Source organism: Protomyctophum bolini (assembly GCF_963924005.1).
Source record: "Protomyctophum bolini genome assembly, chromosome: 7".
Taxonomy (NCBI): domain Eukaryota; kingdom Metazoa; phylum Chordata; class Actinopteri; order Myctophiformes; family Myctophidae; genus Protomyctophum; species Protomyctophum bolini.
The window spans coordinates 27,794,980-27,820,601 of record NC_137868.1 but is presented as its reverse complement, the minus strand read 5'-3'; the positions used below and the strand labels follow the sequence as shown (position 1 = coordinate 27,820,601).

Here is a 25,622-nt window from a genome sequence, read left to right as displayed (position 1 = left end):
ATTCCTACTAGCTATGATGTGTTTGCGAATTGAATAAACATATCATGATTGTGCTCTGTTATGTCTGTGCAGCCAGAAGTGTCCACCTCTTGAATATTATCTGCTGTGCATGCTGTCATTATTTTCTGATTTGTGAATGCTGCTAGCTAAATAAATAGATGCATGACTTGGTAGAGACGAGATGAGCAGTGAACTTATCTGTCAGTTGATTTTGTAATAAGCAGAGAAGAACCTTTAGTGTACTGGATGAAAGGTGGCTAAATTCCCTAAACTGTTGGAAGGATGAGAGATTGAGGGATGAAGTGGTGTTTGTGACACAAAGGATATAGATGAATAAATTAATACTTAAATAAACAAACAAACAAAAGAAGGGGGAACAAAGAGATGGAGAAAGGAAAACAAATACGAAAGTGCAGAGGTAGGAGCTAAGAAAACAAATCACAAAGCACATTTTCAGTCTCTGTTTCTATATCCAATTTCCTGTGGGTCTGTGAAATGAGATGTACATCCCAGCATATGTCCATCTGGGAGACAGCTGTGGCCTCGCTGTACTCTGTCCTTATCTTATCCTCAAAAGAGTACATTCCCCATTATTCCTTTCACCATTTCCCCATCTGTATTGTAATATTGAACTGATTGCATCATTGTGCTTTTCCCAGTGTACTGTATGTGTACGATTGTGCTTGCTTGCGTATCTATTTCATCTCCATATCTCATCTACGTTAGAATCCAAGGCAGCCCAGTGTAAGTGTCTTCTCTGATTCCGTTCTCATGGGCATTATGATGGAAGATGAGTCTTTGATAGTGGGTGGTGCATTGTACATGTATACAATACTAGTGGCAGATTCCATAATCCCTAGAATTAATCAGTTGCTCCATTTGCGCTCTATATAGAATTACGTTGTAAATAGTGTCTGAATAGCTTGTTGAATAGATCTGGATAACAGTGATTATATTTGAGTCGATTAACCAGTTCATATTGTATATAGCTTTCTGTCATCAGAAAATCCTCCTAGAATAAATTATGCAGAAGGCTGCATGGTTCCTTGCGTTCTCTGTACCAATTTACATGCAGTTACCATTTTAAAGTGCCATGAGTAATAATGTCCTCCTTTGTATTTGATTAAAAAAAACTTTAAAAAGAAAAACATTTTGTAGAGTGGCTTCATGAATACTACAAAAGTTATTTTACAATTCAAAACCTGTGAAAAATAATCACACCTAACTACAGGAATGTTTCGATTCCCTTGAACAGCTTGTGTGTGTGTGTGTGTGTGTGTGTGTGTGTGTGTGTGTGTGTGTGTGTGTGTGTGTGTGTGGTCAATCAAACAGGTTGATTGGGGAGTCTGGGGACGATGTGTCCCAATTTGATGGCATTTTTGTTTGTTTTTTCTTGCAGCTCCTCTCTTTGTCTCTCTATACAGTTGTATAATGTTTCCCTCCTTCCTTACTCCTGGTGTCTGTGTTTTTAGGAACTTCACCATCCGTTTCATGCCAATCCCTATCATTGATGCCTCCCAGGCCCTGAAGGCCAGCCCTGAGAAGACAGAGGATGCTCTACTAAAAGTATATTAGCTTGTTATGAGCTCATTAAGTTTATTTACTAAAGTAGTCAAATAAAAGTTCCTCCTGGTGAGCAGTAAAGTTATTTGTATTTCAAGGTCCCAATGCTCCAATGTATTTCTCTTTGGGATAGAGACAGTCCTGTAAAAACGGAGACTATACATACAGATTGAAGTAAGAAGTAGGCCTGTGTATAGCTTGTATAGCACCATTACTATAGAGCTTCGCTTTCCTGGGCCACTCGTTCTGAAAGGGGGCGGGACTGCGACTCTCTATACCCGAGACCCTTGGGAAATGGTTTACCTACTGTACCCATCCCTCAGCTGCCAGTACTAACCGCATGTCTTAGTTAACCAAGCTATGCTACTCGTACATTGAGTTGGTGGAGGACTGAACCTTGAACCTTCAAAGGCAAGCACCCTACTACCAACTCAACTACCCGGGCACAGATCCAGATGGAGTACAGGAGTACAGAGTTTTGTTTTAAGAAAGACTAAAGCTAATGACACTTTACAGCATTATATCATTATATCATTGTACATGGTAATCAATCATATTATTGTGTTTTCTTTCCTCTCCAGATAGAGAATTATCTGTATAGAAACCATGAAACCAGGAAGTACCTCCAGGAACAGGCCTATCGGCTTCAGCAGGGCATTGTCACCACAACCACGCAACAGGTGGAGTCATACAGTACACAGTAATACCTATCAACAAGTTTCATCAAAGTCACTTCAATATTTCATACTCTTTTATTTGTATCTCCCAGATGATTGACAGGATTTGTGTGAAGGTGCAGGATCACCTGAATTCTCTGAGGAATTCAGAGACTGAAATCATCTTGGAAGATGTCAAATCTGCAGAGAACCTCATCAAGGATGCCAGGAACTCTAAAACGGTGAGAAGAGACACATTAGCCATACAGTACTGTATCGGGACATTGAATTAAACCACCTGATAAAGCAAAAAGACATTGACAGACTTGTTAAAGTTCTATGAAATCCTTTCCACTTTACCTGAAAGTGTATCCAGAAAGGACACCATTTCACACCATTGAAAGTAATAGCGGCGGAAACTCCGCAAGATGGTGCCACTTGTCCATTGTACTTCACTTGTGTTCTGCCACACTTTCTTGATTGCTGATAGTGATAATACAGTATGAGGTGTTTGTAGGAAAATACTAAACAACTTAATCTTATTTCCATCAATAGCATTTGAAACTACATCTGATCACTAGCTGCTCGTCATGTCCCGTTCAGCATTCATGTTGAATTAGCTTCTCTTTCTTCCACAGCTCCTACCCAACCTGTACCACCTAGGAGCAGCTTCAAGAGAAGAGGTGAATGGTTCCGCATTGGGACCCATCCAGGAAAAGCTGGAGTCTATGGCTGGGGAGGTCGCTACTGTCATGGACCAACAACTACAGGTACACCCTTAGTACAGTTAAGATGTGGTGGTGGTTAGTTGGTTACTGCGAGAGTGAGGTCTAGCACCAACTCGGGACTCGCTGCTCTCCACACACTCTCCTACGTATCTAACATCAGGTTAGGAGTGCTACAGTGTTGTTAGCTAAGCTGTCGCGCCGCAGGTCAAAATAGAAACAGACGAGCACAGTCACACAAATGTCTGAAAAAAGGGCAGGGTACTGTTTTTCTTCTTTCTAATTATTTGTTCGGCCCAACAAATTGTGTTTATTGTCATAATTTGTCACCATCTGAGTTGGCTTTGTCTGAGGCTTACAGGTCTTTAAATAAATACTTTTTGAAACGTCTATGGGAAAAAATAATTGGAAAATTATCTTCCAGGCCGCTCTGCGTCATGAAAGGGGGCGGGACTGCGATGCTCTATAGATGCAGCTACGCTACAGTATAGCTTTGGTCACTATCTGCCCCCTGTCGGTACAAGAACTGGAGAGAGGCACAACCTTTCCTTATCTATTGATTTACTGTCAGCTTCAACATCACACACATGCATGTACACGTGTGATCCAAGTTGCACACACACACACACACACACACACACACACACACACACACACGCACACACACACACACACACACACACACACACACGGCATATCCATCGATTTCATTTGGGAATTAGCATCCCACTCATACACATACACACACCTACATCCTTCATGTTGTTGTACATTTCAAGGTTAATTGCTAGTGGCTAATCAGACTAAATGGATAAAAGACAAAGATAAGCAAACTGTATGTAAACCAGAGGTTTATTCAATCAATAGGGTCATACTGTATGAGAGTGCATCTTGCTCTTGTAACTAAAAGGACGTATATTTGCATTTGAATTAAAGGTATTACAATTGGTAGGTCACATTTATTGTACCATTATATAAGTTGAGTACTTACTAAACGGTACGGCAGTACAGTTTAGAAAAGCTATGGTAAAAGCATAACACAAAACCGCCCGAGGTGCTTGTTTCCATTGTGGTCAACTGAACTCAATTTATCACCAAGACATACAATACATTCCATATAATAACTAGAACTGCACTCTGTCGAGTGCATACTTGCTTGTTGCACACTAGTAGGCCATAAATGGCCAACTAGTGCGCAAGCAGAGGGCGCAAGTACTTTCGACTGCTGTAAACTGTCAAATCTCAGTATCTCTGTGAAGGAACGTTTGAAATGTATAATTATTAGGTGTAACTATTTGCTACCTACCTACTTTATGCATATAAACACCTAGTATTATTAAGTATGGTTCAAGTTTCTATCTATATAGTCATACGTATACTATATACATAATCAGTAAAATAAAATAGAAAATTGCCTGATCTGCTGGGACCAGAGTACGTGGTGTGTATATGTATGACTAGCTCTCAATGGTGACGTAAGACATACGTATACATATACTAAGAGTATGTAGTTGTAAGTTGATTAGCGGTATACTGTGGTTACTTTGCGCCAAAAACCGTGACAGCCAACCCGCCATTTGATGCGTATGCAAATAAAACAGCAGATTTGTGCCTTGTTTGCTGGGACCAGATTACATAAATGACCATATTTCTTACGTCATCATTGAGAGCTAGTCATACATATACACACCACGTACTCTGGTCCCAGCAGATCAGGCACAATTTGCTATTTTATTTGACTGATTATGTATATAGTATACGTATGACTAGCTCTAAATGATGATGTAAGACATACGTATACATATACTGTACATATACTATATAGACTAGAGTATGTAGTTGTAAGTTGATTAGCGGTATACTGTGGTTACTTTGCGCCAAAACGTGACAGCCGTCCCGCCATTTGATGCGTATGCAAGAAAAACAGCAAATCTGTGCCTGGTTTGCTGGGACCAGATTACACAAATTACCATATTTCTTACGTCATCATTGAGAGCTAGTCATACATATACACACCACGTACTCTGGTCCCAGCAGATCAGGCACAATTTGCTATTTTATTTTTACTGATTATGTATATAGTATACGTATGACTAGCTCTAAATGATGAAGACATATGGTCATTTATGTAATCTGGTCCCAGCAAACCAGGCACAGATTTGCCGTTTTTTTTGCATACACATCAAATGGTGGGTTGGCTGTCACGGTGAAGAGACCGGGCGAAATTATTACTTGCGCGCTCTGCTTGCGCAAGTAAATAATATATATAAATTTACAGAAAAAGTGGGGGGCAGAGGATGCCACTCACACAGGGCTGAGTTGTTTTATTTGCTAGGGGCTAGAATGGAATAACATAATCTAAATCCAGTCATAATTTGACAACAATCATCTTTGTTTTGAAGCTAGGGCATTCCACATTTGTGTGGCAGTAGAGTAGAATTTGTTTGACTGTCCTGTCTAAAACACACATGTTTTGTTCATGTCTTTCCAGACTCTATTGGAGTGCATGGTCGATGCAGCAGAGGCCCTGTGTCCCCATGTGATGAAGAGGAGCAGTCTTCGCCCCGAGCTCATGAAGGCCAGCACAGCCAAAATGGTCGTTCCCAGGAGCTTTGTCACCAAAACACTCCTGGAGCAGTCAGGGGTTGATATTATTAACAAAATAAGGTTTGTGTGTGTGGTGTGTAGTTACTGTACTGTATGTGTTTTTGCTTCAACAATCAAATGTCTGTTGACGCTTACAAATACAAACAACTTCACTCAGTTTTGTCAATGCCTGTGATTGTCTTTGTCTTTCTCGGTCTCTACCCCGATGGCCTCCTTTTATTGTCTCTCAGTGAGGTGAAGCTGAGTCTAGCATCGTTCCTGTCTGACCGTATCGTTGATGAGATCTTAGATGCACTCTCCAGCTCACAACATACTCTGGTAAGACTTTCACTTCATATTTGCTGTCTATGAAGGTCTTCATATTTGACTCATTTTCTCTGTGTATTGTCCTTTTAGCAGCAGTATTCTAGTCCCTCTCATTTAACCCATTAAAACCGTTCAGATTTTTTGTGTTTGCTATTCAATAATAGCAGATAGACACGCTCACAGCGCTGCTAGAACTGCTGATTTAGAAGGCATATTGCAGAATGGATGGTCTTAATGGGTTAATACATTTTTGTAATTATCCTGCTCCTCCTATAGGCAGACCACCTGGTGCGTCGAGGTCGTCCTTTACAGCAGCAGGGCTCACTAGATCTGGACGTCCCAGAGGAGAAGGTTCCTAAACGGTCTTCCACTGAGTTGCTGGAGGGTGAAAGGCTGGATGATCTGGAGCCATGCATGGTATTGTGAGGGTGGGGGTGTGTGTATGCGTACCATGAGCTACGAAATGTATTGATAAATGGTAATTTGTAGCCTTAAACTTGTACTATATCAGTTCTCCAGATTATATTTAATGAATTAGCCACGTCTTGCTATGTAGTTACAAAATAATGTGTAAAGACATCCCATGTTGTTTTATAATCTTAATGTAGCCTACCTTTTTATGTATGAATTCCTTTAAAGGACAACTATAGGTTAAATAACATGCACATTTTCCTACTTTTATTGATCCCAAATGACTCATGAGGTCTATTTTGCAGAAATGCCCCCATTTGTACTATTTTGCAGACATTTTGCAGAAATGCCCCATTTGTTACCGTACGTTCAAACGTTTTCTTGTGAATGAATAGCTTGTGTGGAGTCTAGAGCTGAGTCTTTGTTTGCAACTGACTCCATGATTCCTGTAATAACACACCTCAGGTGTGTTAATAACGCCCCCTGTTGAATCTAATGTGCATTGCAATTATCAAACCTACTGGCCACTGGTTGTGTTATAGCTTATTGTAATATTTATTAACAATTTCTGTGAATTATTAGCAGAAGTTTTGTCAATGCCAATACCTTGGAAAATATTGCAATTTCAGCAACACTAGTGTCCAAAGAAACCTACACTGGCTGCATTGTTTTAAAACAATCCATAAATACATGAATGGATATATCTTGTAACTTTGCACCCCTGGTTATAAGCAAAGAGTGGATAGGAGGAAACATTGATGAAAGTCATTCCTTGAGGTCAGGTGTTATTTTTTAAAGATATATTTTGGTATATAGTTTTTTGCCTTTATTGATAGGGTACAGTAATTAGACAGGAAAGGGGGAGAGAGATGGGGAGTGACACGCGGCAAAGACCGTCGGGCTCGAGAGTCGAACCCGCGGCACGCCGTCAGGCTGGCTTGGCAGCCTAGGTGCCCAGACGGTTGAGCTAACCGCCCGGGAGGTCAGGTGTTCTAGAGAGAAATCCATTGCAACACTAGGCTATATTTAATGTCACAGACCAGATAGCTGTCAAGAGTGCTTAGGCCAACCATGCACATACACATGCGTACGCATACACATACAGCACCTGTCAAATGTGATTAGATTAGTGCGCGCACACACACACACACACACACACACACACACACACACACACACACACACACACACACACACTTGGCTAACTGGTATGTTATTCTAAACCTGCAAGACGGCATTAGTTCTATATTGACAATTGCATTACTGCTGCGTTTATGAATAAGAAGTGTGTGTGTGTGTGTGTGTGTGTGTGTGTGTGTGTGTGCGTGTGTGTCACTTTCTGTGGTACACCTGACTCAGTGTCATCTGTGATCAGTTTATCTCAGCTCATGTCAATCTGACAAACCTTCTGTCCAGACACAAACAAACCAGATAATGACCCAAATTCCTGCAATATATTGTATACATCTGCACAGTATACAATATACTGTATTGTATGTGGAAACCCTTGCTGTCTTGTAAATGCAGGCCACCGCAGTGTATAGGAGTTTCTCTTTTCTATAGCTCTTAAGCTAGATGTATACTCTACCAAGCGATGTGATGCATTGTTAGCTGCAAAATCTGTTCTTTAAGGCAAGTGACACCATCGTACAATGGAGTATACATTTGGCTTTAGTATTCTCTTTAGTGGCTGTTCTTTTCATTTGTGCTCTCTCTTTCTCTTCATTAAGCCTTACTTTGTGATCTTTCTGTTTCGTTTGTCTTGCTTTTTTTACTCCTTTAATTTATTTATTTTTGTTTATTTATTTCCTCTGTTCTTCCTTCTCTTTCAACCTTGGCTTCATGGAGACTCTGTGCTGCACGAGTGTAAGTAATTCTGTGCTGTCCCCTGTCTCTCACCTGAGTCACCTCCACACTCTTTTGTTTTATACTTTTCTTTCTCTGTCTTTCTCTGTCCACACTCTGCCTCTTCACTGCGTCTGCCTGCTGTATTGTCCTCTGTCCTTTATCTATTTTAGAAGCATTAACAGCCCTCACTGTGTTCACATAATTGAGTCCTTGCAACACTTAAATAATACATTTAATCTCATTCTTTCTCTCTTTCTGTGGCATTATGTCATTGAATGTGCAAATGATTGCTGTAATGGCACTCTCCTTTCCCCCCAGCCACAGTGAAGTGCTCCTCACTCAGCTTAACATTATCATGACCATCTTTGTAAATAACACAAATTCCATGTTCCCTAAGAATGCCTTCTAATCTAGGTTTCCCTTGATTATGATATTACTGAAAGCTATTAAACATTCCACGATTTTGCAACAAATTCACCCAGTGTCAATTATCTAATGTAATCCTGGGCGCTACACTTCCTCTGCCAATCTGGGGGGCAGCAGACAGACCTGCTTCTTTTCACCTGACAGGGGAGACTTTCCCCGCGTGGAAGGAACGCGTTATTCCAACCAGTTCCTTTCCTCTCCATCAGGCGCCCCGCCCCGGCTGACCAGGGGGAAGTAGTTTAGAGACCAGGATGAAATTAAAATTATTAAACAAACACATTTGGAAACCTCTGTGGTACTGGTTATGGAGTCAGTTTTGCACCTTACCTTGTGTACTACTGTTTTCAAATTTCACTCTCTTTCTAACATATATTTGAGCCCAAGTTTTTCTCTTAAACACAGGGTCAAGTTGAGATAGGATAGCTTTGCCAATCCCATTAGCATCTCATAATATTCAATGCATAGTCCTTATAAAGTGTGTGTGCCTGCCTTGAGGGTTACTTAAATAAAAACACTTCGCAGTCAGCAATAATTAGATGTCTTTGATATTCTGAAGTGGTTGAATGGCTGATTAGTCACACCTATAAATTGACACGCTTGTATGTAGTATTCCTACATGTTTTTTGAGGAAGCAATTTCATACCTGACTATATGGATATTGCCTCATTATTATCCTTTACCTCCAATCCCCCATAAGGATTTTGCTTTTCATTTTAATTGTATCTATCACCAGGAAGCGAAATAATGAAGAAACAACTTCCAAGTAGATGGAGGTCATAACCTCTCCAGTTTGGTAATACATCAAACTTGACAGGCTGTGAGCTTTATAATAGAGAGGATACAGTAGACCAGTAGACCTGTACAGCTTCGTAAGATACAAGATACTGTACTGTAGATATACACCTTAGAACCCTTAGCTTGGAGCGAGAGGTGTGGCTGATTGGCAGCTGGGGGATAGCCTATGTTAACACTACTTTCTTAACTTTTTAAATCTCCTCTTGTCTTCAGATGACTCCTAAATCCAAGAGGAAAAGCATCCACAGCAGAATGTTGAGGCCAGTTTCTCGTGCCTTTGGTAAGAATATTTCATTCATTACTCTTTGTATGAGATGATGTATTGTTTCCATCACACTGTGGGTACAATATGTTTACCCAGAGGTTCTCTGAGTGAAGGTGTGCTGTGGAACACTGGTGCCTTGACGCAGCCATAGCGGCCACAGCTGAATGGTTAGAGAGGGTTAGAGTCAGAGCCCGGCCAGAGGCTTTTGTGCTGGTTCTGGACAATCGTGTATCCGACAGACTCGACAGACTTCTCGCCCTGAGGGCGCTCACGCATCTGGGTGATGGCAGACTGCTGGGCGACCGCTGGGGCTTTGGCTTAGGGGGTCAGAACAACAATAATCAGCATGGCAATACATCACATACATAACAAGTAGTTATCATGAAACATACTTAAGCTAAGAACGGAACAGTGGAATATCTATATAATGAAAACTGTACTATACTATAAAGTGCTATGTCTACATAAAATGATATGTCTGTATAAAATGCTATCTAAGTCTACATAAGTTGAGCCTTTGCATATGCCTGTAAGGTCGTCGGGGCTAGGGCAAGTGCTACGGGCCATGATGGAGTCTGAAGAGGTGTGTTTTCAGACTACGGTGGAAGATTGGGAGTGAGGCTGCAGTTCTGATTTTAATGGGAAGTGCATTCCATAGTTTTGGAGCCAGAAGGGAGAAGAGTTTGGGACGTGTGGAGCGTTGTCCCGGCGTTTTCATATATGGAGATCTAAGGGTGGCAGCGGGGGCAGTGTCTTGAGTGTACAGGGTTTGATGAGGCTTCCGGCCTCTTTTGAAGAAGTTGGCATAAGATATGAGCCAGAAGGCAAAGCTCTCTGCTTACCGTGTAATCTTCGTTCCTACTTTCACCCATGGTCATAAAGTGTGGGTCATGACCGAAAGAATAAGGTCGCGAATACAAGCGGCCAAAATGAGTTTTCTCCGACGGGTGGCTGGCATAGAGATAGGGTGAGAAGTTCAGTCACGTGGGAGAGACTCGGAGTAGAGCCTCTGCTCCTTCGCCTGGAAAGGAGCCAGCTTAGGTCTTTCAGGCATCTGGTTAGGATGCCTCTCGGGCGTCTCCCTAGGGAGGTCCTCGATGCACGTCCCACTGGGAGGAGACACCGGGGCAGACCAAGGCGCAGCTGGAGAGATTACATCGACTCACTGACCTTGGAATGTCTCGGGATCCCCCAGGAGGAAGTCACTAATGTTGCTCTGGAGAGGGAAGTCTGGAGCTCTCTGGTGGAGCTGTTGCCCCTGCGACCCGACTACGGATAAGCGGTTGAAGATGGATGGATGGATGATGGCATAAGATATGAAAAAAAGAGAAAGATATTTACAGATAGACTTGTTGTGTGCCTCCCTCTGCATAGAGCTGTTAATGATATTGCACACCTTTTTTCTGTGGTACCTTGCACCTACTACGGTAGTTGTTTGTGTAGGCCTACTGAAAATGCACTTTTCATCATTTTATTATTCACATTAACAATTTTTTATTTGGCTGTGTGTGTGTGTGTGTGTGTGTGTGTGTGTGTGTGTGTGTGTGTGTGTGTGTGTGTGTGTGTGTGTGTGTGTGTGTGTGTGTGTGTGTGTGTGTGTGTGTGTGTGTGTCTGAATACCATAATACAATGTTCTACATGATTATGACACTGTATGTAGTAGGTGTGCCTTGATTTTGACATGTCTTCTGATTGAAAGGAAGTAGAACTTACTGGATCCAACTGCGTGTGTGTAGCAACTATCTGATTGATCCTTCAACCAATAGAAATGGAGTTTGACCTGGACAAGGCCCTGGAAGATGTCCCAGTCAGTATGGATGACACATCTACATCCTCTCAACACCCTGCTCCCTCATCTCAGGCCCCACGCAAGGACAAGCGTCCATCAGGGGCTATGGGGGAACTACCATCTGAGGAGGGCAAGAAGCTTCATCACTTCACCAAACTACGACCCCGCAGAAACAAGAAGACCCAGTCCAGCAAGATACCTGTGAGTATATAGAACCAGGTTACCATCAATTCATTGAAGCAAAAAAATCTGCTGTTTGTTTCCTTGAATTTGCCTCTGGGGCGCCGCCCAATAGAATGTGGATAACAGGATGTTGGCCCCTTTTGGTCCTCCCTCAGCCCTCCTGGTGGGGCACTTATGTTTTCATTCCACTAATCCCCAATGTATGCACATTCTGAATGCCCCCATGCCCCCTTCCCCGAATGCAGACATGTGTCCGATACAAGTAAAGAACCAAAATGTATTTTGGGCAACCTCAGATCTTCCTTCTGATGTATTTTTTTGTGCTCCATTAGCAAATCAGCAGTGCTTCATCTCAGGACGGGGAACAGAATGGCCTCATGGGAAGAGTGGATGAAGGTGTAGATGAATTCTTTTCCAAGAAGGTCACCAAGATGGATGCCAAGTAAGAACTACGTATTTTATGGGATGATGGTTCTCAGTACATCATTAATGACATCTGTAATATGTTCCACTGTAATAGAGTAATGGACCGTTTCTCATTATTAATCAGTCAGTCACTTTGTAAATCTACTCTCCACTGTTATTTCAATACTGTTATTTCTTTCTTTAACTCCTGTGAGGCGTTTTCTGAAGAGCTCCGACTCTCAGGACGGAGAGAAGAAGAAAAGTAAAGGGGGATTCCTAAACCTCATCAAGTCACGCTCCAAATTTGATAAAGGTGAAAAATCAGACAAACAGGATAAATCCGAGAAGTTGGAGAAGAGCCAAGCAGCCACTCCATCCTCAGGCACATCTTCAGGCTCTTTAGGCCTTCCAACTATACCCTCCAGCATCCCAGAGGAGCCTTCCTCACCAAAGACAGCTGTTAAGAGTCCACCACTGGAGCCAAAGTCCAGGTGAACAAAGTTCAACAGGATTTTGGAAGATTTGTCCTGAACATACATACATTAAATACATACATTTATTTTCTTCCTCTTTTTCACAGCAAACCAGGGCTTCATTGCTTCTGAATTTGGGAGGATTGAGTAGTAAGAGATACTGTAGGTTGTGGAAAAGTGTGTTTGAAACCATTAAGCTATTTGCTCTGACAGGATTCTCTAACTTTTCAAGGAATCCAAAGAAACCACCCAGGTCCTAGTTTACATGTTACAGCTGTAGTTCATGTTACTGTTCAAGACGCTTATTGTATTGATAGATGTCAAGCTATTTAAATGGTACATTTATGTATATAGCACTTTTATAATGCAATAGTGCTTAAAACGTAACCTGTCGTTCCGTGGCTTGGATTGGGTTCAAATCAAACAATCATGTTTGAAGACATCAAACAAACAAATGACCATGAACTAGAACACACAATAACGTGCGCTACAAACGGCAAGTTTTATGACTACTAACTCTTGTTCTCCAGGGAGTCCAGAGAGGCCCAGAGTCGATCCCAGCCTACAGATTACAGCAGCAGCTCAGATCGCTCAGAGGAGTTGAGGACCCCAGACTCCATGGATGAGCTGTGGGAAGGTTCAGATGGAAAGGGCAGTCCTCAGGGTGGCAGACGCTACCCTGGAGTGCAGGTGATGGGTAGCGGCCTCCTGGCAGAGATGAAAGCCAAACAGGAGAGGAGAGCACATAAGGCGAGAGGATTTTTGTTTATCTTATCTATAGGTATTTATTCTTACTGGTACAGTACACAGAAGAGTTATTGAAAATGTTGTATATAAATGTGTATATGTATTTGTACGTACATACAGAGAGAAAGTGCACAAAATCTAAATTAAGCGACACCATCATGATTACGTATAAAGACACTAGCAGTCAGGTGATCTGTATTCTTAGCAATTCTCAGCATTCAAAATAAATATTTACAAGTTACATTCATTATTCATTATCAAATGCTTGAGTCAGGGTCATGGGCTTGGGGACTTTTGGGGGTGGGTGTGGTTTGTGTGGCTTAAGTTACTAGCACTATGACACGAAAAAAAGTATGGCCTTTTCATCTGGTTGAATGCATTTGTTTTCCCACAACATCATTTTACGGAAGCAGTACTGCACATGCGGACGGGGGTCCACATAGAAGAAGAGAAAAACGAGCACTCTCAATCTAAATAATGCAGTTTACCGGGTGCACGGCTCACAAAGAATCGCTGTAATAGAGAATGCTGAGGTTCCAAACGGGGCTAGCGGGTACCAGACAGTTGATGCAGTTTGCCGGGAAATGCTCTCAATAATTATCTGAAAGATCAGACCATAGCCACATAGTCTCAGGTGTTACACCTCATACTTGTGTGCTCATGTGTGGGAACTCCAAATGACTGGATTTATTTTATCTGCATGATTATTCACCAGATCTACATGCCTCTGCTGCTGTATTAGGCTATAGTATTAGTCTATTATGTCACCATGAGAAAGACACTTGACCCTAACACCCCATATTAATATGGCTACCATTAATATTACAATTCATATTAATGGTAGCCAGTAGCGCTACTGAGACGCGGTGTGTGTGCATGTGTGTGCATGTGTGCGTATGCGTGCGTGTGTGCGTATGCGTGCGTGAGTGCGTGCTGTTGTACGTGCTTGAGTTACAGAGAGTGACTGACAGCTAGCTTGTCCAGTCAAATAGATCTCATGCTAGCCATAGTCATACCTTATGTCAGTAGGACTAACTGTCCCTGCTGGATGTGACCACTATGTTAAAGGTCCACACCATCATTGTGTTCAGATTCTCTCCTGAATTCACCTGAATGGTAATTGAGTCAGCTTAAATATCATTGTGCAAGTTATTTACAAATTTTACGCAGGGACTATTTCTAGTCCTACTTTTAAAATCAACCCATGCTTTAAAAGCTTAGCAATAGCATACTGTTGACAAAAAAATAATTGCCAATAAAGTTAAACCATATTGGATTATCAATCTCAAGTTAGTCTCTAATTAATAGTAAAGTAGATTTTAATAACCAACTGAAATTATGGAATCCAATGGCTTCCTCAAAGATAAAAAAAAAGTACAGTATCATCCTATGGAAAATGGTCTGCAGCGATGTCGAGTGAACCCTGAGTTGTAATAAATGGCCTAAACATGCCAGAACGTTTTTATGATCCTTTAATACTGTGTGTGTTTTTGTGTGTGAAAAACACAGGGAATAATGTTAAGAGGTTTATGGATGTTTGCAGTGATGGGCTTTCTTTGGCCTTGTATCTGTTGGCCTAAAGCTGGAGGGCTGCCTGCCATCTGTTGGATGGGGCTAACTGCCAGGTGTGTGTGTGTGTGTGTGTTTCATGCTAGAAACAGTCAGATGACTCCTGTAAGAATTGGCTGTGTGGGCTGTGACATTAACATTCATTACACAAGGCTGCCCCCTTCCTGTTAAAGTGTTCAACTGCAACAGGCTCTGCGCATCATACTGTAGTAATTGTGGGTTTTCCGGTACAAGTGCTAATCACATGGAAATCTGAAACGGAAACAGGAAACGGGTACTGTGTGTGCCACCTTCTGGAAACCTGGGACTACAGTTATGTATTAGTATAAAGTATAAGTAATGTCAAACTCCCATCTTATGAACATCAGCACTGATGTTACTAACACAACATTTTTCTCGTTTTTCTAGTCTTCCAGCCCCGACAGAACTGACAGCAATGGAACTGGTGAGCTACCTAAAAAAATAAGTTGTCAGTTACTACGATACATGAACCCGTCATCCTACAATAAATAAAATGTATTTAAATAAATTAAAAAAAATTGATTATTTTGCTTTATTACTTTAGTAATATATTAGTTTGTATTTTCATGGTTTACAAATATGTTGATACTCTGTAGATTTTAAAGAATCAACTTCTTTTACATTACATATCTCTGCTTCAGAAACCACTTAATTGCCATTTTTCAGGAAATGAAAAATATAAAATTTTCAGGAAATGAAGAAAACCTTATAATTTGAAAACAAAGCAATACTGCCTCATCAAAGAGCCACTAACAGATCCCTGCAGCGCTTCCATTCCTCTATTTCTAAACTGCCTCATCAAAGTTGGTGTTGTGACTTTATATATTGTCAATTACTTGCATGAGAGGGGGAGAGGTGGTGGAGTTACAGTAGCTGCTGTAGCCTACAGTTTTAGGGTCCAATGGAGGTTTTGTCCGATGCGCTTTTTACTTATTTTCATTGGTACAATATTCTTTTAACCAACACACAGACTTCTATGGTGTTCAGTAGCACTGATTTATGCAACACACAAAAAAAATCAAAAACCTCAAAAATGGATTTAGGTGGTTTCCTCCCAATGTGTACAGAGAGTGTACAGAATACAGATGTAAACAAATAGGTCCTTAAAAGGTCCATTTGTTTACCATTTAACGCTGTGCACATGGATTTCACTGTATACATGTAGAAATCAGTGATGGACTGTAACAAAGTACATTTGTATTTTTGGATACTTTTAACAATGACAAATAATGTCTACATCACTGTGTGTAAGCAGCCAAGCCCCAGAGTCCCACTCCAGAAGGCCGGTCCTCATCACCCAGTGGTTCAGTGTGTAAGTCCGACCCTGTGACCACTGGTTCCCCTGAGAAGACGCCTCCTCGCGCTGAGGCCAAGCCTGAAACGTCTCTTCGTCTCCGTGCCACCTCGTCTTCCAACACTCCTGGGGGGCTAGTCAGCCCCAAGCCCCCCTTGCCCCAGGGGAGCAAGCCAGCCCTAGCCACACGCCCCAGCATCCCACAGAAGCCAAGGACCACCAGTAGCAAGAGCTTAGGTACAGTGGAGTACAGTGATTCTCAAACCTTTTCACGTCAAAGACCCCCAAATAATATGCTCTTTAGATTAAGTTTAAGATTTTGTGCCAGCGTTTGCATTAAAAAAATACAAAAACAAGATAAAAAGGCAGAACTAAAAGCTCTCAACGTGTTGCAATGTGAGAGCTTGTATATACAGTATGTCAAGTGATTATAATTGGACATATTGGTCATACATTTTCTGGCTTGGCATAATATAATAATCCATCATTAAAAATACCAATTTTGGTTGCAGTAATTTGTACCTAGTGGATGATATATGATATTTATTCATATTATGTGGATATTGTGACAAGTTTGAGTCCTTCTCCTTAGTTCCTGTTGCCTGCCTTTCTCCCTGGCAGATGACAGTTCAGACTCCACCAGCAGTGGCAGTGTTTCTCCTAAGCTTGCAGTTCTCCCTCCCAATCTAAAGAGAGGATCGTCAGAGAAAGATAAAGAAGGTCAATCCAGTGCACATAAAACCACTACAGCAGCTCAGGAAGGTAGGCCACATACTCGAAATGTTACTGCATATTAATAATTTAACATCCTTGAGCTTGAGAGTGACAGTTTCTCTCCACAATCATCTCGTCACATTCCTCAACTTCAAGTTTAGGCTACTTAATGACACATGGTGAGATCGCACATTAAGTGCCGTTATGTCATCACTTTATCAACATTGTCTCCATACTACCATAGTACCAGAGGTACTGTCAGCTCAGAAGGGAATTTTTGTTCACTCGACATTCCATTTTGGTCACACTACAGTAATTATTTGCACTCACACTTAAAACACATAAAGCGCCATTATCGTAACTTACGTTATTTGGTTTAGTCTGGCCGCCCGCCATACACGTAAATCAAGTGAAATAACGTAAATGTATGTTTTATCCATGTTTTGATCTGATCATGTCGATAGCCTGCCTACTCATGTTAGCATGAAGTTTCGAGTGTGACACTGGAGCATCTACGTGCGTTCAATGTGCTGTTTTCAATCTCTTGTATCTCCAAATCGACACCCGGAATGGCGTTTCTGGTCGAAACCATGTTTATTCAACGGCTGATAGCCAGTGTTGTGATAGTCGCTGCACACAGTGAGAGATCAACAACCGGTCAAGCTGGCAGGGAATAACTAACATAACCAACACACCTCTATCATCTCTCTCTCTCTCACTCTCTCTGTCTGTCTGTCTGTCTGTCTGTCTGTCTGTGTCTCTCTCTCCTTCCGTCCCCCCGCTCTCCCTCCAGTGAGGACTGTGCCTGTGTCAGATTGTTCTCAGCGACCCAGCCATCACCGGACCAACTCGGACGACCATCATCCTTCGTTCAGGACAAAGGACAGATCCTCCAGCCAGGACAAGGACAGATCCCCCAGCCACGACAAGGACAAGGACAGGCGAGCCGGCAATAAATCGTCAGACTCTGGGGAAGAGGGTGAAAAAGACTTCATTTTAATATGAAGTCATATTAAATTGAGTGAGCAAAAAAAAACATTCAAGTTTTAATCTGAGGAAAATGACGGATATGTATGTATTTGAATTTGAGGTTGTATTGAGGAGTATCTCATAAACCTCAAACTAGAAGTGTTCATGTCATAATGAAGACCAACTGAGATATCCTGTAATATCATATGGATTCTAATGAAATAAGGAAAAAGCTTTAGATGTTCATAGTCTGCATAAAGGACGGAATTTGATTCCCTTTCAATTTGATTCCCTCCGACATTCAAATGGCATGTCACTAAAGTAAAAATCTAACTGGCCTAGATTTCACAAGAGCTTCCCTTTTACCAAGAGTTTCTATCTCTTGATTTACTACTAATTTGCTTGTCTCTGATGTCAGGTGGAAAACGTTTATTTTAAAAGCAACAGCTTTTCAGGGATTAAGGGGAAAAAGTAGATTTTCTTTTTTCCCACCCGAGCATAATTTAGTTTTTGAAGTTATACAATGTGTTTTGAATGAAAGTTTTGGGCAGAATGGTTATGAAGTGTTTGACCCCATAAAGGTAAATGAAAATCATGACTTTAATTTAATACCGGTAGTTTAATTTATTACAGCAGCATTTTTGGAAATGTAGCCAAGGAAGAAATCAGCACCTGTGTAAAACTGTTGTGTTACAGCCGTGCAGTAGCTTCTCTCCCTGGGACACAATAACAAAACAATAACAAAATCACTGTACTGTATTTGAACCCTATTATACTACCAGACCTATTCCAATAGAATAGAGGGTATGCGCATGCATAAAGTTAGTGGCAAATCGAGTGGCAAAGCGAGTTTAACATTGTTTAATGCTTAATGCAATCAGAAAGACTTTTCTGTTTGGATGTATGGGCTGTCAAGGCCAGAAAGTAGTTTTTTGCCACGCAGCAGGCGTTTCCGGCTTCCAGCATAACTTCCGTATAATGATGTCACGTGCATACCCTCTATAGGAGTTTTCTTTCAATATACTGTATGTGTCCAAAACTGACTTTTGTTATTGTTTCCATTGGTTTGTGAAACCATTATGCAAAATGTCCTTTACAGGAAAGTAAAGGTTCAGCTGAAAATATCAGCACAATGTTGGATTCAAGTGTGTCTACTTTAAGCGTGAGAGTTGGAGTGACCATATGAAGTGTTGCTTTGAGAGGACTGTGGTACACTTACACTAAACGCAGTGGTTTATAAAGTAATAAATAAATAAGCACTGTTAACTAGCACTCTTCACTGTGGAAGGAACAACCTTCTCAATTTAGTTTTATACACCTGCTGGGGCTTGCTCAATGAGAGATAATGAATGCACATCTTAAAGGGCATTATGAGGTGCTAACATGCATCACTGTGGCTCTGGCATTTAAAGTCATGACAAGAAATGTTTTATATCTAATTTATATGACTTTAGAATGCTTTAGGCCAAGCACCCGCAGCAGGTCTGTTCCTCAGTAGTTAAAAACATTCAGCAACAAGATCTAGAATGGCTCTGCTTTTCATGAGGATGCAAAAAGATGCTAAAGCATGCTGCCTCCTTGGAACATTCTTTAATGTACTGATGGTCTGGTGAATTAAGGCAAGGAACCAATTGAAAGAGGAAAAACCACAAAGAGCTTTAGAGTGTCATGGAAGTTAACTCCATGTATACTGCCATGACTTCCAAGCATTGCAGGTTTCATGATCGATATTTGATGGACGTCCTCTTCGTTGGGCTCCTTGTTTAAAAGCAAAACACTGAGGAAACTCCAGCCCTCCAACACCCTTCTTTCTCTGCATTTAACAAGGTTTGTAATGAATATAGGGCTGAGTTCAATTCACTTCTTATTCATTTAATAATTTGATTTGTTTGAAATTCAATTGTTGGAGAACGTTTGATATCAGAAGGCCAACATTGTGTCACTTAAATAAATGTGAAGAAAGTGAATTGAGGCCAGACCTCTTCTGTTAAGTATTGAAACACTTGAATGCTTTTCACTAATACAGTTCTCAGGCATATTGATCTTCCACTTTGAGATGTACCGTAGATACCCTTTTCACAGAGTTCATTAAAAAAAACATCACCTTTATCCATGTAAAAAATAATTACATGGGGAAACTCATGCTACAGTACTTATGTAGTCAAAAGATCTATCAAGTATTGTGATAGTGATCTTTGATTTTGAACCTTCCTTAAACAAATAACAGATCTACAAGCTTTAGACATGTTTTGAATCTTCACCAATAATGGCATGCCTAAAATAGGAACACCAGCTTTAAAATATAATTATAATAATTTGGGACACTGTTCCCATATTTTCTTTTGACTACTTTTTTTATTTATTGTGCCAAGTTGTACTGCTTCTAGCATTCAAGGTGGAAGTGCAACAATCCAGCACAGTGCTGTTCAGTCATTTATGGGTGGGTATGGTTACGGTACATCTTGTATCCTACAAGGGTCTAATTCTCATCAGGGCCAAAGGTCCTATAATTGCTGCACCTTTTCCTGTAGTATTCATCTCTGTCTTTCTGTGAGTTTACTGTCAGATTTTTGCTTCTTTCTGTGATAATGGCTTGAAAAACAAAACAAAAAAATATATAAGTTTGCTGGTGTTGTACATAGTACTTGTCCATGATGTCAAGGAATTAATGCTTTATCTCAGCTCCAGAAGTCAAACCCAAGCGTTTTGTTTGGAGATAGAAAACGCTTGACATACTTTGCGATATGTGTAAGTAAACAATTTTGTCCCTATGTATATTATTAGATTTCTTTTTAAACATTTTCCTGGTGTAAGGAAATTATAGCTTTCTCTCAAAAACAAAATCTGGATTAAACCTCACCCTGCTTCCCCCATGGGAGTTTCAGAGCAGCTGGCTGTGTTTTTGATAAACTGTGTAAAACGATCATGTTAAACCTTTATGATTGAATCCATATCTTCTCAGTCCTCTGCTTACACTTGATGTTACTGCTATTCTTTCATTTGACAATTTTGTGTTGACTCGAATATTTGATTTATTTAAAGGGGGATGTAGAATGGTGCAAGATAAAGTAACCAATAATAGCAGTCGGGACTCTAGAGTGTGTCTGCCTGCATGATATGACTGTGAGTTGTACTGTATATTTGTTCTTTCATGTAGGTACAGTGTGTGTGTGTGTGTGTGTGTGTGTGTGTATATATGTATGTGTAATATTTGCACATGCTATACACTGATATATACACGCGCACACACATGCACACATACACACGTTTGTGAACACAGCATCTATATTGTTTTGGTACTAAGCACACTACTAAAATAGGGGTTTGTATCATATTTTTATTTGGAATAAAAAGAAGAAATCCAAACATGGCCGGTGATGTTTCTGACCCATTGTTATTTTTCATAATACATGTGTTTATAATACATACTGTAAAGTAATGCTTTGGCATTATTGATTTGTCATTACACGCAGTCAATTGTTGTTTTCATGATGAGAAAAAAGAAATACTGCAAAACACAGGTTTTTGGTATTGAACTGGAAAATGAGGAAAAATCATTGTATTTAATCATTACACCTGCTCATCTTGTCAGATGCGTTATAGTGCAGTATTTGTTCCATTTTGTCATTAATGTTTCACTAAATCATTCTACTGATGTTTGACATTTCTCCATGTGAATATTTATACTGATTAAAATAATTTTACAGGCTTGAAAAGGCATTGTCGCTTTTTTCCACATCGTTGCAATGTTTTCCTTATTACTTTCACAGTTGTAATATAATAGCCACTAGATGGCAACAGTACTATGACATTTGACAGTAGCTCTACTCACCCCCCTCTCTCTCTCTCTCTCTCTCTCTCACACACACACACACACACACACACACACACACACACACACACACACACACACACACACACACACACACTTTTTTATGTACTAAATGGGGAGGGCTCATGATGTGTCAAACACATACCTGACTGAACAGTGCAGTTGCCAGCATTGCCCTTACTGTAAGCACTCGTGGATCTATACTGTAGACAGTAACATTGTTATCCTGTAAGTAAGGCTTCTGTTTATTGAAATGGAGAGTGCTTTTGAAAACTTGGATGCAGCAGGTTTTTTTGAGATTTGGCAACACTTTGATGCAGATGGTAAGGACTGTTTAATTATGACATGTAAATAACATTTGTAGGCTACATAAACATGATATAGATGCATTGTTGTGAGGTTTTGATTATTGTTCACTAACATGTTTCATTTTAATACGTAGGCTATTCCTTAATTGAATGGATATGACCTTGTGCCAAAAAAGCTTTCACAGTCTTTGGCATCCTGAAGAATCAGTTTTTAATACATACAGTAGGCTACATAAATAAACCAGACAACCCAAACAATATTAGTGAGTGAATATGTTTTTGTTTTTTTTGCAGATAATGGCTACATTGAGGGCAAGGAGCTTGACGACTTTTTTCAATACATGATGCGGATCCTGGGTCCGGTAAGCAGGATTATATGTTTAACTAATAGAAAAACATGACCCAACACAACACATTAATCACTTGTTTATGGCATGTTGCTCCTTCTGAAGTGGAGTAGTAGCCTGCAATGTAATTCCTCAATGCATATGACACATACACATACACATACAGTTGATCACAAGGTAAATCACATTTAATGTACTGTTAATCAGAAATGTGTTCCTTTTTTACAATTTAATGTTGATAATGTGAGTAAGTGCTACTTGTTATTAGTTTCTGTACTGCATAATCATGCAGTGTAGAAATAAATTCTACACTGATATATTCTGTTTTAGACGAGACACTATACACAGACAATGGTTTCAATTAACTGAAGTGGATGTACGTAGCTGAGCCCGAGCCTTACGAATCATGTCCAGTTCTCTGGATGGGTGGGGTGATATTAACAATGTTACATACAACACAATTATGGTCCTCTGGTTTCTGTCAGACAAGGCAGACAACAGCCCTTCCACACACAACTGTCTGAAAAATATTGTGTGTATTGGCAGATTTGGCACCAATGGCCACGGGTTACTATAGATACAAGCTAGTGACCACAGGTTCACATATTTTTCTTTATTGACCTAATTTATCTCTTCATTATAGCCACACCAGGATATAGGACCATACATTTCACAGGCTTGGTTGACACCCCCTGTTCTCCGCAGTCACAGTGGAACAGGAGTTCAGATATGTCTTTACTGTACTATGTCTACAGATCAAGATCACCTACACCGGTTTATGAAAATAATCTATTTTCTTTTCCTTTTTCAAATCACAAATTGACTATCGATCTATAAATGTCTCTGTATGTCTGTCTGTCTGTGTGTGTGTAATCCACGTAACTCGAGAACCCACCGTCTTCAAATTCGACACACACGTTCCACACCACTGCAGGGGGTGCAGTGCTCGGTGTCGAGTCGGTCGGACCCGGTTGTCCAGAACCGCCCCAAAAAGGCCTCTGCCCGGGCTCTGGACCATGGCCCCTGCCCAGCGTCCATATATGGAGCTGGCCTGTTCTGACCTCACAACACTCACACAATTTGGGCATGCCTGACACAGAACTCCATATATGTGGGTGGGGCATGAATTTCCAACTTGCATCGTTCCAAATAGGCCAGCTGTAGAGGCCCCACGGGCACCGTTCTAGTTTGTTTAATGCATATAGTCTGGTGACATGATAATGTATATTTGGAACGTGAAAGTATATTTTCCGCATGCAGCCTTGCTTATAGTGGGGCTTTCAAGGCAACATGGCCTGAAGCTATAGTTTTAGCTAAAGCGTGGATGCAAAAAAATATAAAATATAACTATCATCAGTAATCTAGGTTGTGATGTCACATAAAGGAATATGAATTGAATCAAGAATAAACAGATGATTGATTAGAGTTAAGCCTATACTTGTGCAAAACATTATGCAGTGTAGCTGAGCTACAAAAGGTTGTAGATAGGTAGCCCTAGAACGGCTCTTGTTGTTACATACAGTATGTACAGTATTTCACATACAGAGCCATAGTACACCCTCGTATTTTGTGGTAGAACTCTAACATATGCGGCATAAATGTGATAAATGCTCCGTTTGTACTCACCCATTAAATAATTCCAAAGACGTGGTGTGAAAAATGGTCCTCTAGTTTTATATCCATGTGAAAGTTCTGGCACAAAACGTGTATTTAGTGAATTATCTCCACTTTTTCAAGAAATGCACACGGACATCTTTCTCTCCGGGCGAGGGGGGCCGGAAAGATCGATAAACTGAGTTTACAAATACGTCCTGTTTACCGCAGACGTCATCACCAATTGACCAGGGAAACACAAAAGTTTGCAGTCACACAATTGGCAGGTGCTTTGCGATAGGTGCTGGGTAATTAATCACACCACCTGCCAATTGTGTGACTGCAAACTTTTGTGTTTTGTAAACTCAGTTTATCGATCTTTCCGGCCCCCCTCGCCCGGAGAGAAAGATGTCCGTGTGCATCTCTTGAAAAAGTGGAGATAATTCACTAAATACACGTTTTGTGCCAGAACTTTCACATGGATATAAAACTAGAGGACCATATTTCACTCCACGTCTTTGGAATTATTTAATGGGTGAGTACAAACGGAGCATTTATCCCATTTATGCCGCACATTTTGAACCCGAACCAGGACCTGATGCAAGCTATCTATGCCTGAGATACATGAAAATTTACGAAAGTATAATTAAATGATCACAGGCATTCTAGGTCTAGTAGATAGGCAACTCACATCACCAGTTGTTAATTACTACTTGTTTCCCCTCAGCCAATGAAATCCGGCCACTTGTTTTTCTCACCTGTCCCCATAACTCTATGGCGACTAGGCTGTTCCTCATTTGTTCTTCTTGTGACCAGCCAATCACATTTTGTCTTCACTCTCTTTATATACTCCTCTGTTTCAGTTGACCTCAAGCCAGTGTTGTTTCTAGCCTTCCTGTGCAGGCGTGCACACAGTTCTGTCTGTGTCCATTATAGAGTTTGGTTGCTGAACTCCCCTTGGCTGTTTTATTTAAAGATTTTGTATCTTAGCAGGGTTTTCATACAACTGGTTGCATCTGCACTTGCACTTGTATCCTGCACATTGAGTATGTCATAGAACACCATCTGGTTACATGTGATTTCAATTTGTTTAGGTGTTTTATTAAAACAAAGATCTCATAATTAATAAAAACAAATGTTTATCTATTCTATGACAAAGGAGAAGATAACAGAAGAGAGGGTCCAGAGACTGAAGCAGAGGTTCATGGCAGCCTATGATGTTACTGCTGACGGCAAATTACAGATTCAAGAGGTATAGTGCAATGTTGTTATACTCTATTCAGTCTATTGTCAATAAAAGGTCTCTTGCTATTTCTGTCTTTGTCTCTCTATGGGTTTAGTCACAGAACTTTAAATCATAATGTAATTAAGATAGCCAAGGTGAAGAAACCTGAACACACTAGTGATACTTGGGTCATTCAGTTAAATGCATGCAACAGAACTGTTCATTGGTTGAACCTTTCCAGATAATGAATTATTGAATCTTGAAGTAACATACTACTATAAGTACTAACGATGATGACATGATGAATCTTGTCTGCTGCATAATACAGTCAGATATTCTGTCCACCTGCTGCACCAAAGCTGTCTAACCGTCTAACCGTCTAAGGACATGATATTGCATTTTTTAACTGAAATGAATGTGAGTCAGCTCTTGGCTGAATATACTGTACCCCTTAATGGCATCGAATTAGAGGCCAGACTATTAATGCAATACATTATAGTTCCAGTGGTGGAAAATCAATAAATGTTTTGAAAAGCAATGAATGTCTGCTC

At 40.6% G+C, this 25,622-nt stretch overlaps 1 protein-coding gene across 3 annotated transcripts in view; it reads left to right on the top strand.

The window, feature by feature from the left end:
* The window catches only part of LOC308318079 (F-actin-uncapping protein LRRC16A-like), a 94,237-nt gene that overhangs the window by 57,367 nt on the left and 11,248 nt on the right, over positions 1-25,622 (top strand). Inside the window, exons 23-41 of one of the 3 annotated variants that reach the window (XM_080767454.1) lie at positions 1,473-1,566; positions 2,145-2,243; positions 2,333-2,461; positions 2,858-2,989; positions 5,436-5,611; positions 5,782-5,869; positions 6,134-6,274; positions 8,117-8,134; positions 9,551-9,617; positions 11,369-11,592; positions 11,907-12,016; positions 12,195-12,470; positions 12,983-13,202; positions 15,177-15,213; positions 16,045-16,320; positions 16,705-16,845; positions 17,591-17,776; positions 22,201-22,268; positions 25,006-25,098. In XM_080767454.1, coding sequence (XP_080623580.1) covers positions 1,473-1,566; positions 2,145-2,243; positions 2,333-2,461; positions 2,858-2,989; positions 5,436-5,611; positions 5,782-5,869; positions 6,134-6,274; positions 8,117-8,134; positions 9,551-9,617; positions 11,369-11,592; positions 11,907-12,016; positions 12,195-12,470; positions 12,983-13,202; positions 15,177-15,213; positions 16,045-16,320; positions 16,705-16,845; positions 17,591-17,776; positions 22,201-22,268; positions 25,006-25,098 — 2,575 coding nt within the window. Of the gene's footprint in view, positions 1-1,472; positions 1,567-2,144; positions 2,244-2,332; positions 2,462-2,857; positions 2,990-5,435; positions 5,612-5,781; positions 5,870-6,133; positions 6,275-8,116; positions 8,135-9,550; positions 9,618-11,368; positions 11,593-11,906; positions 12,017-12,194; positions 12,471-12,982; positions 13,203-15,176; positions 15,214-16,044; positions 16,321-16,704; positions 16,846-17,590; positions 21,461-22,200; positions 22,269-25,005; positions 25,099-25,622 lie in introns of those variants that run through there. The other 2 variants (XM_080767455.1, XM_080767456.1) reach the window with 2 other exon arrangements.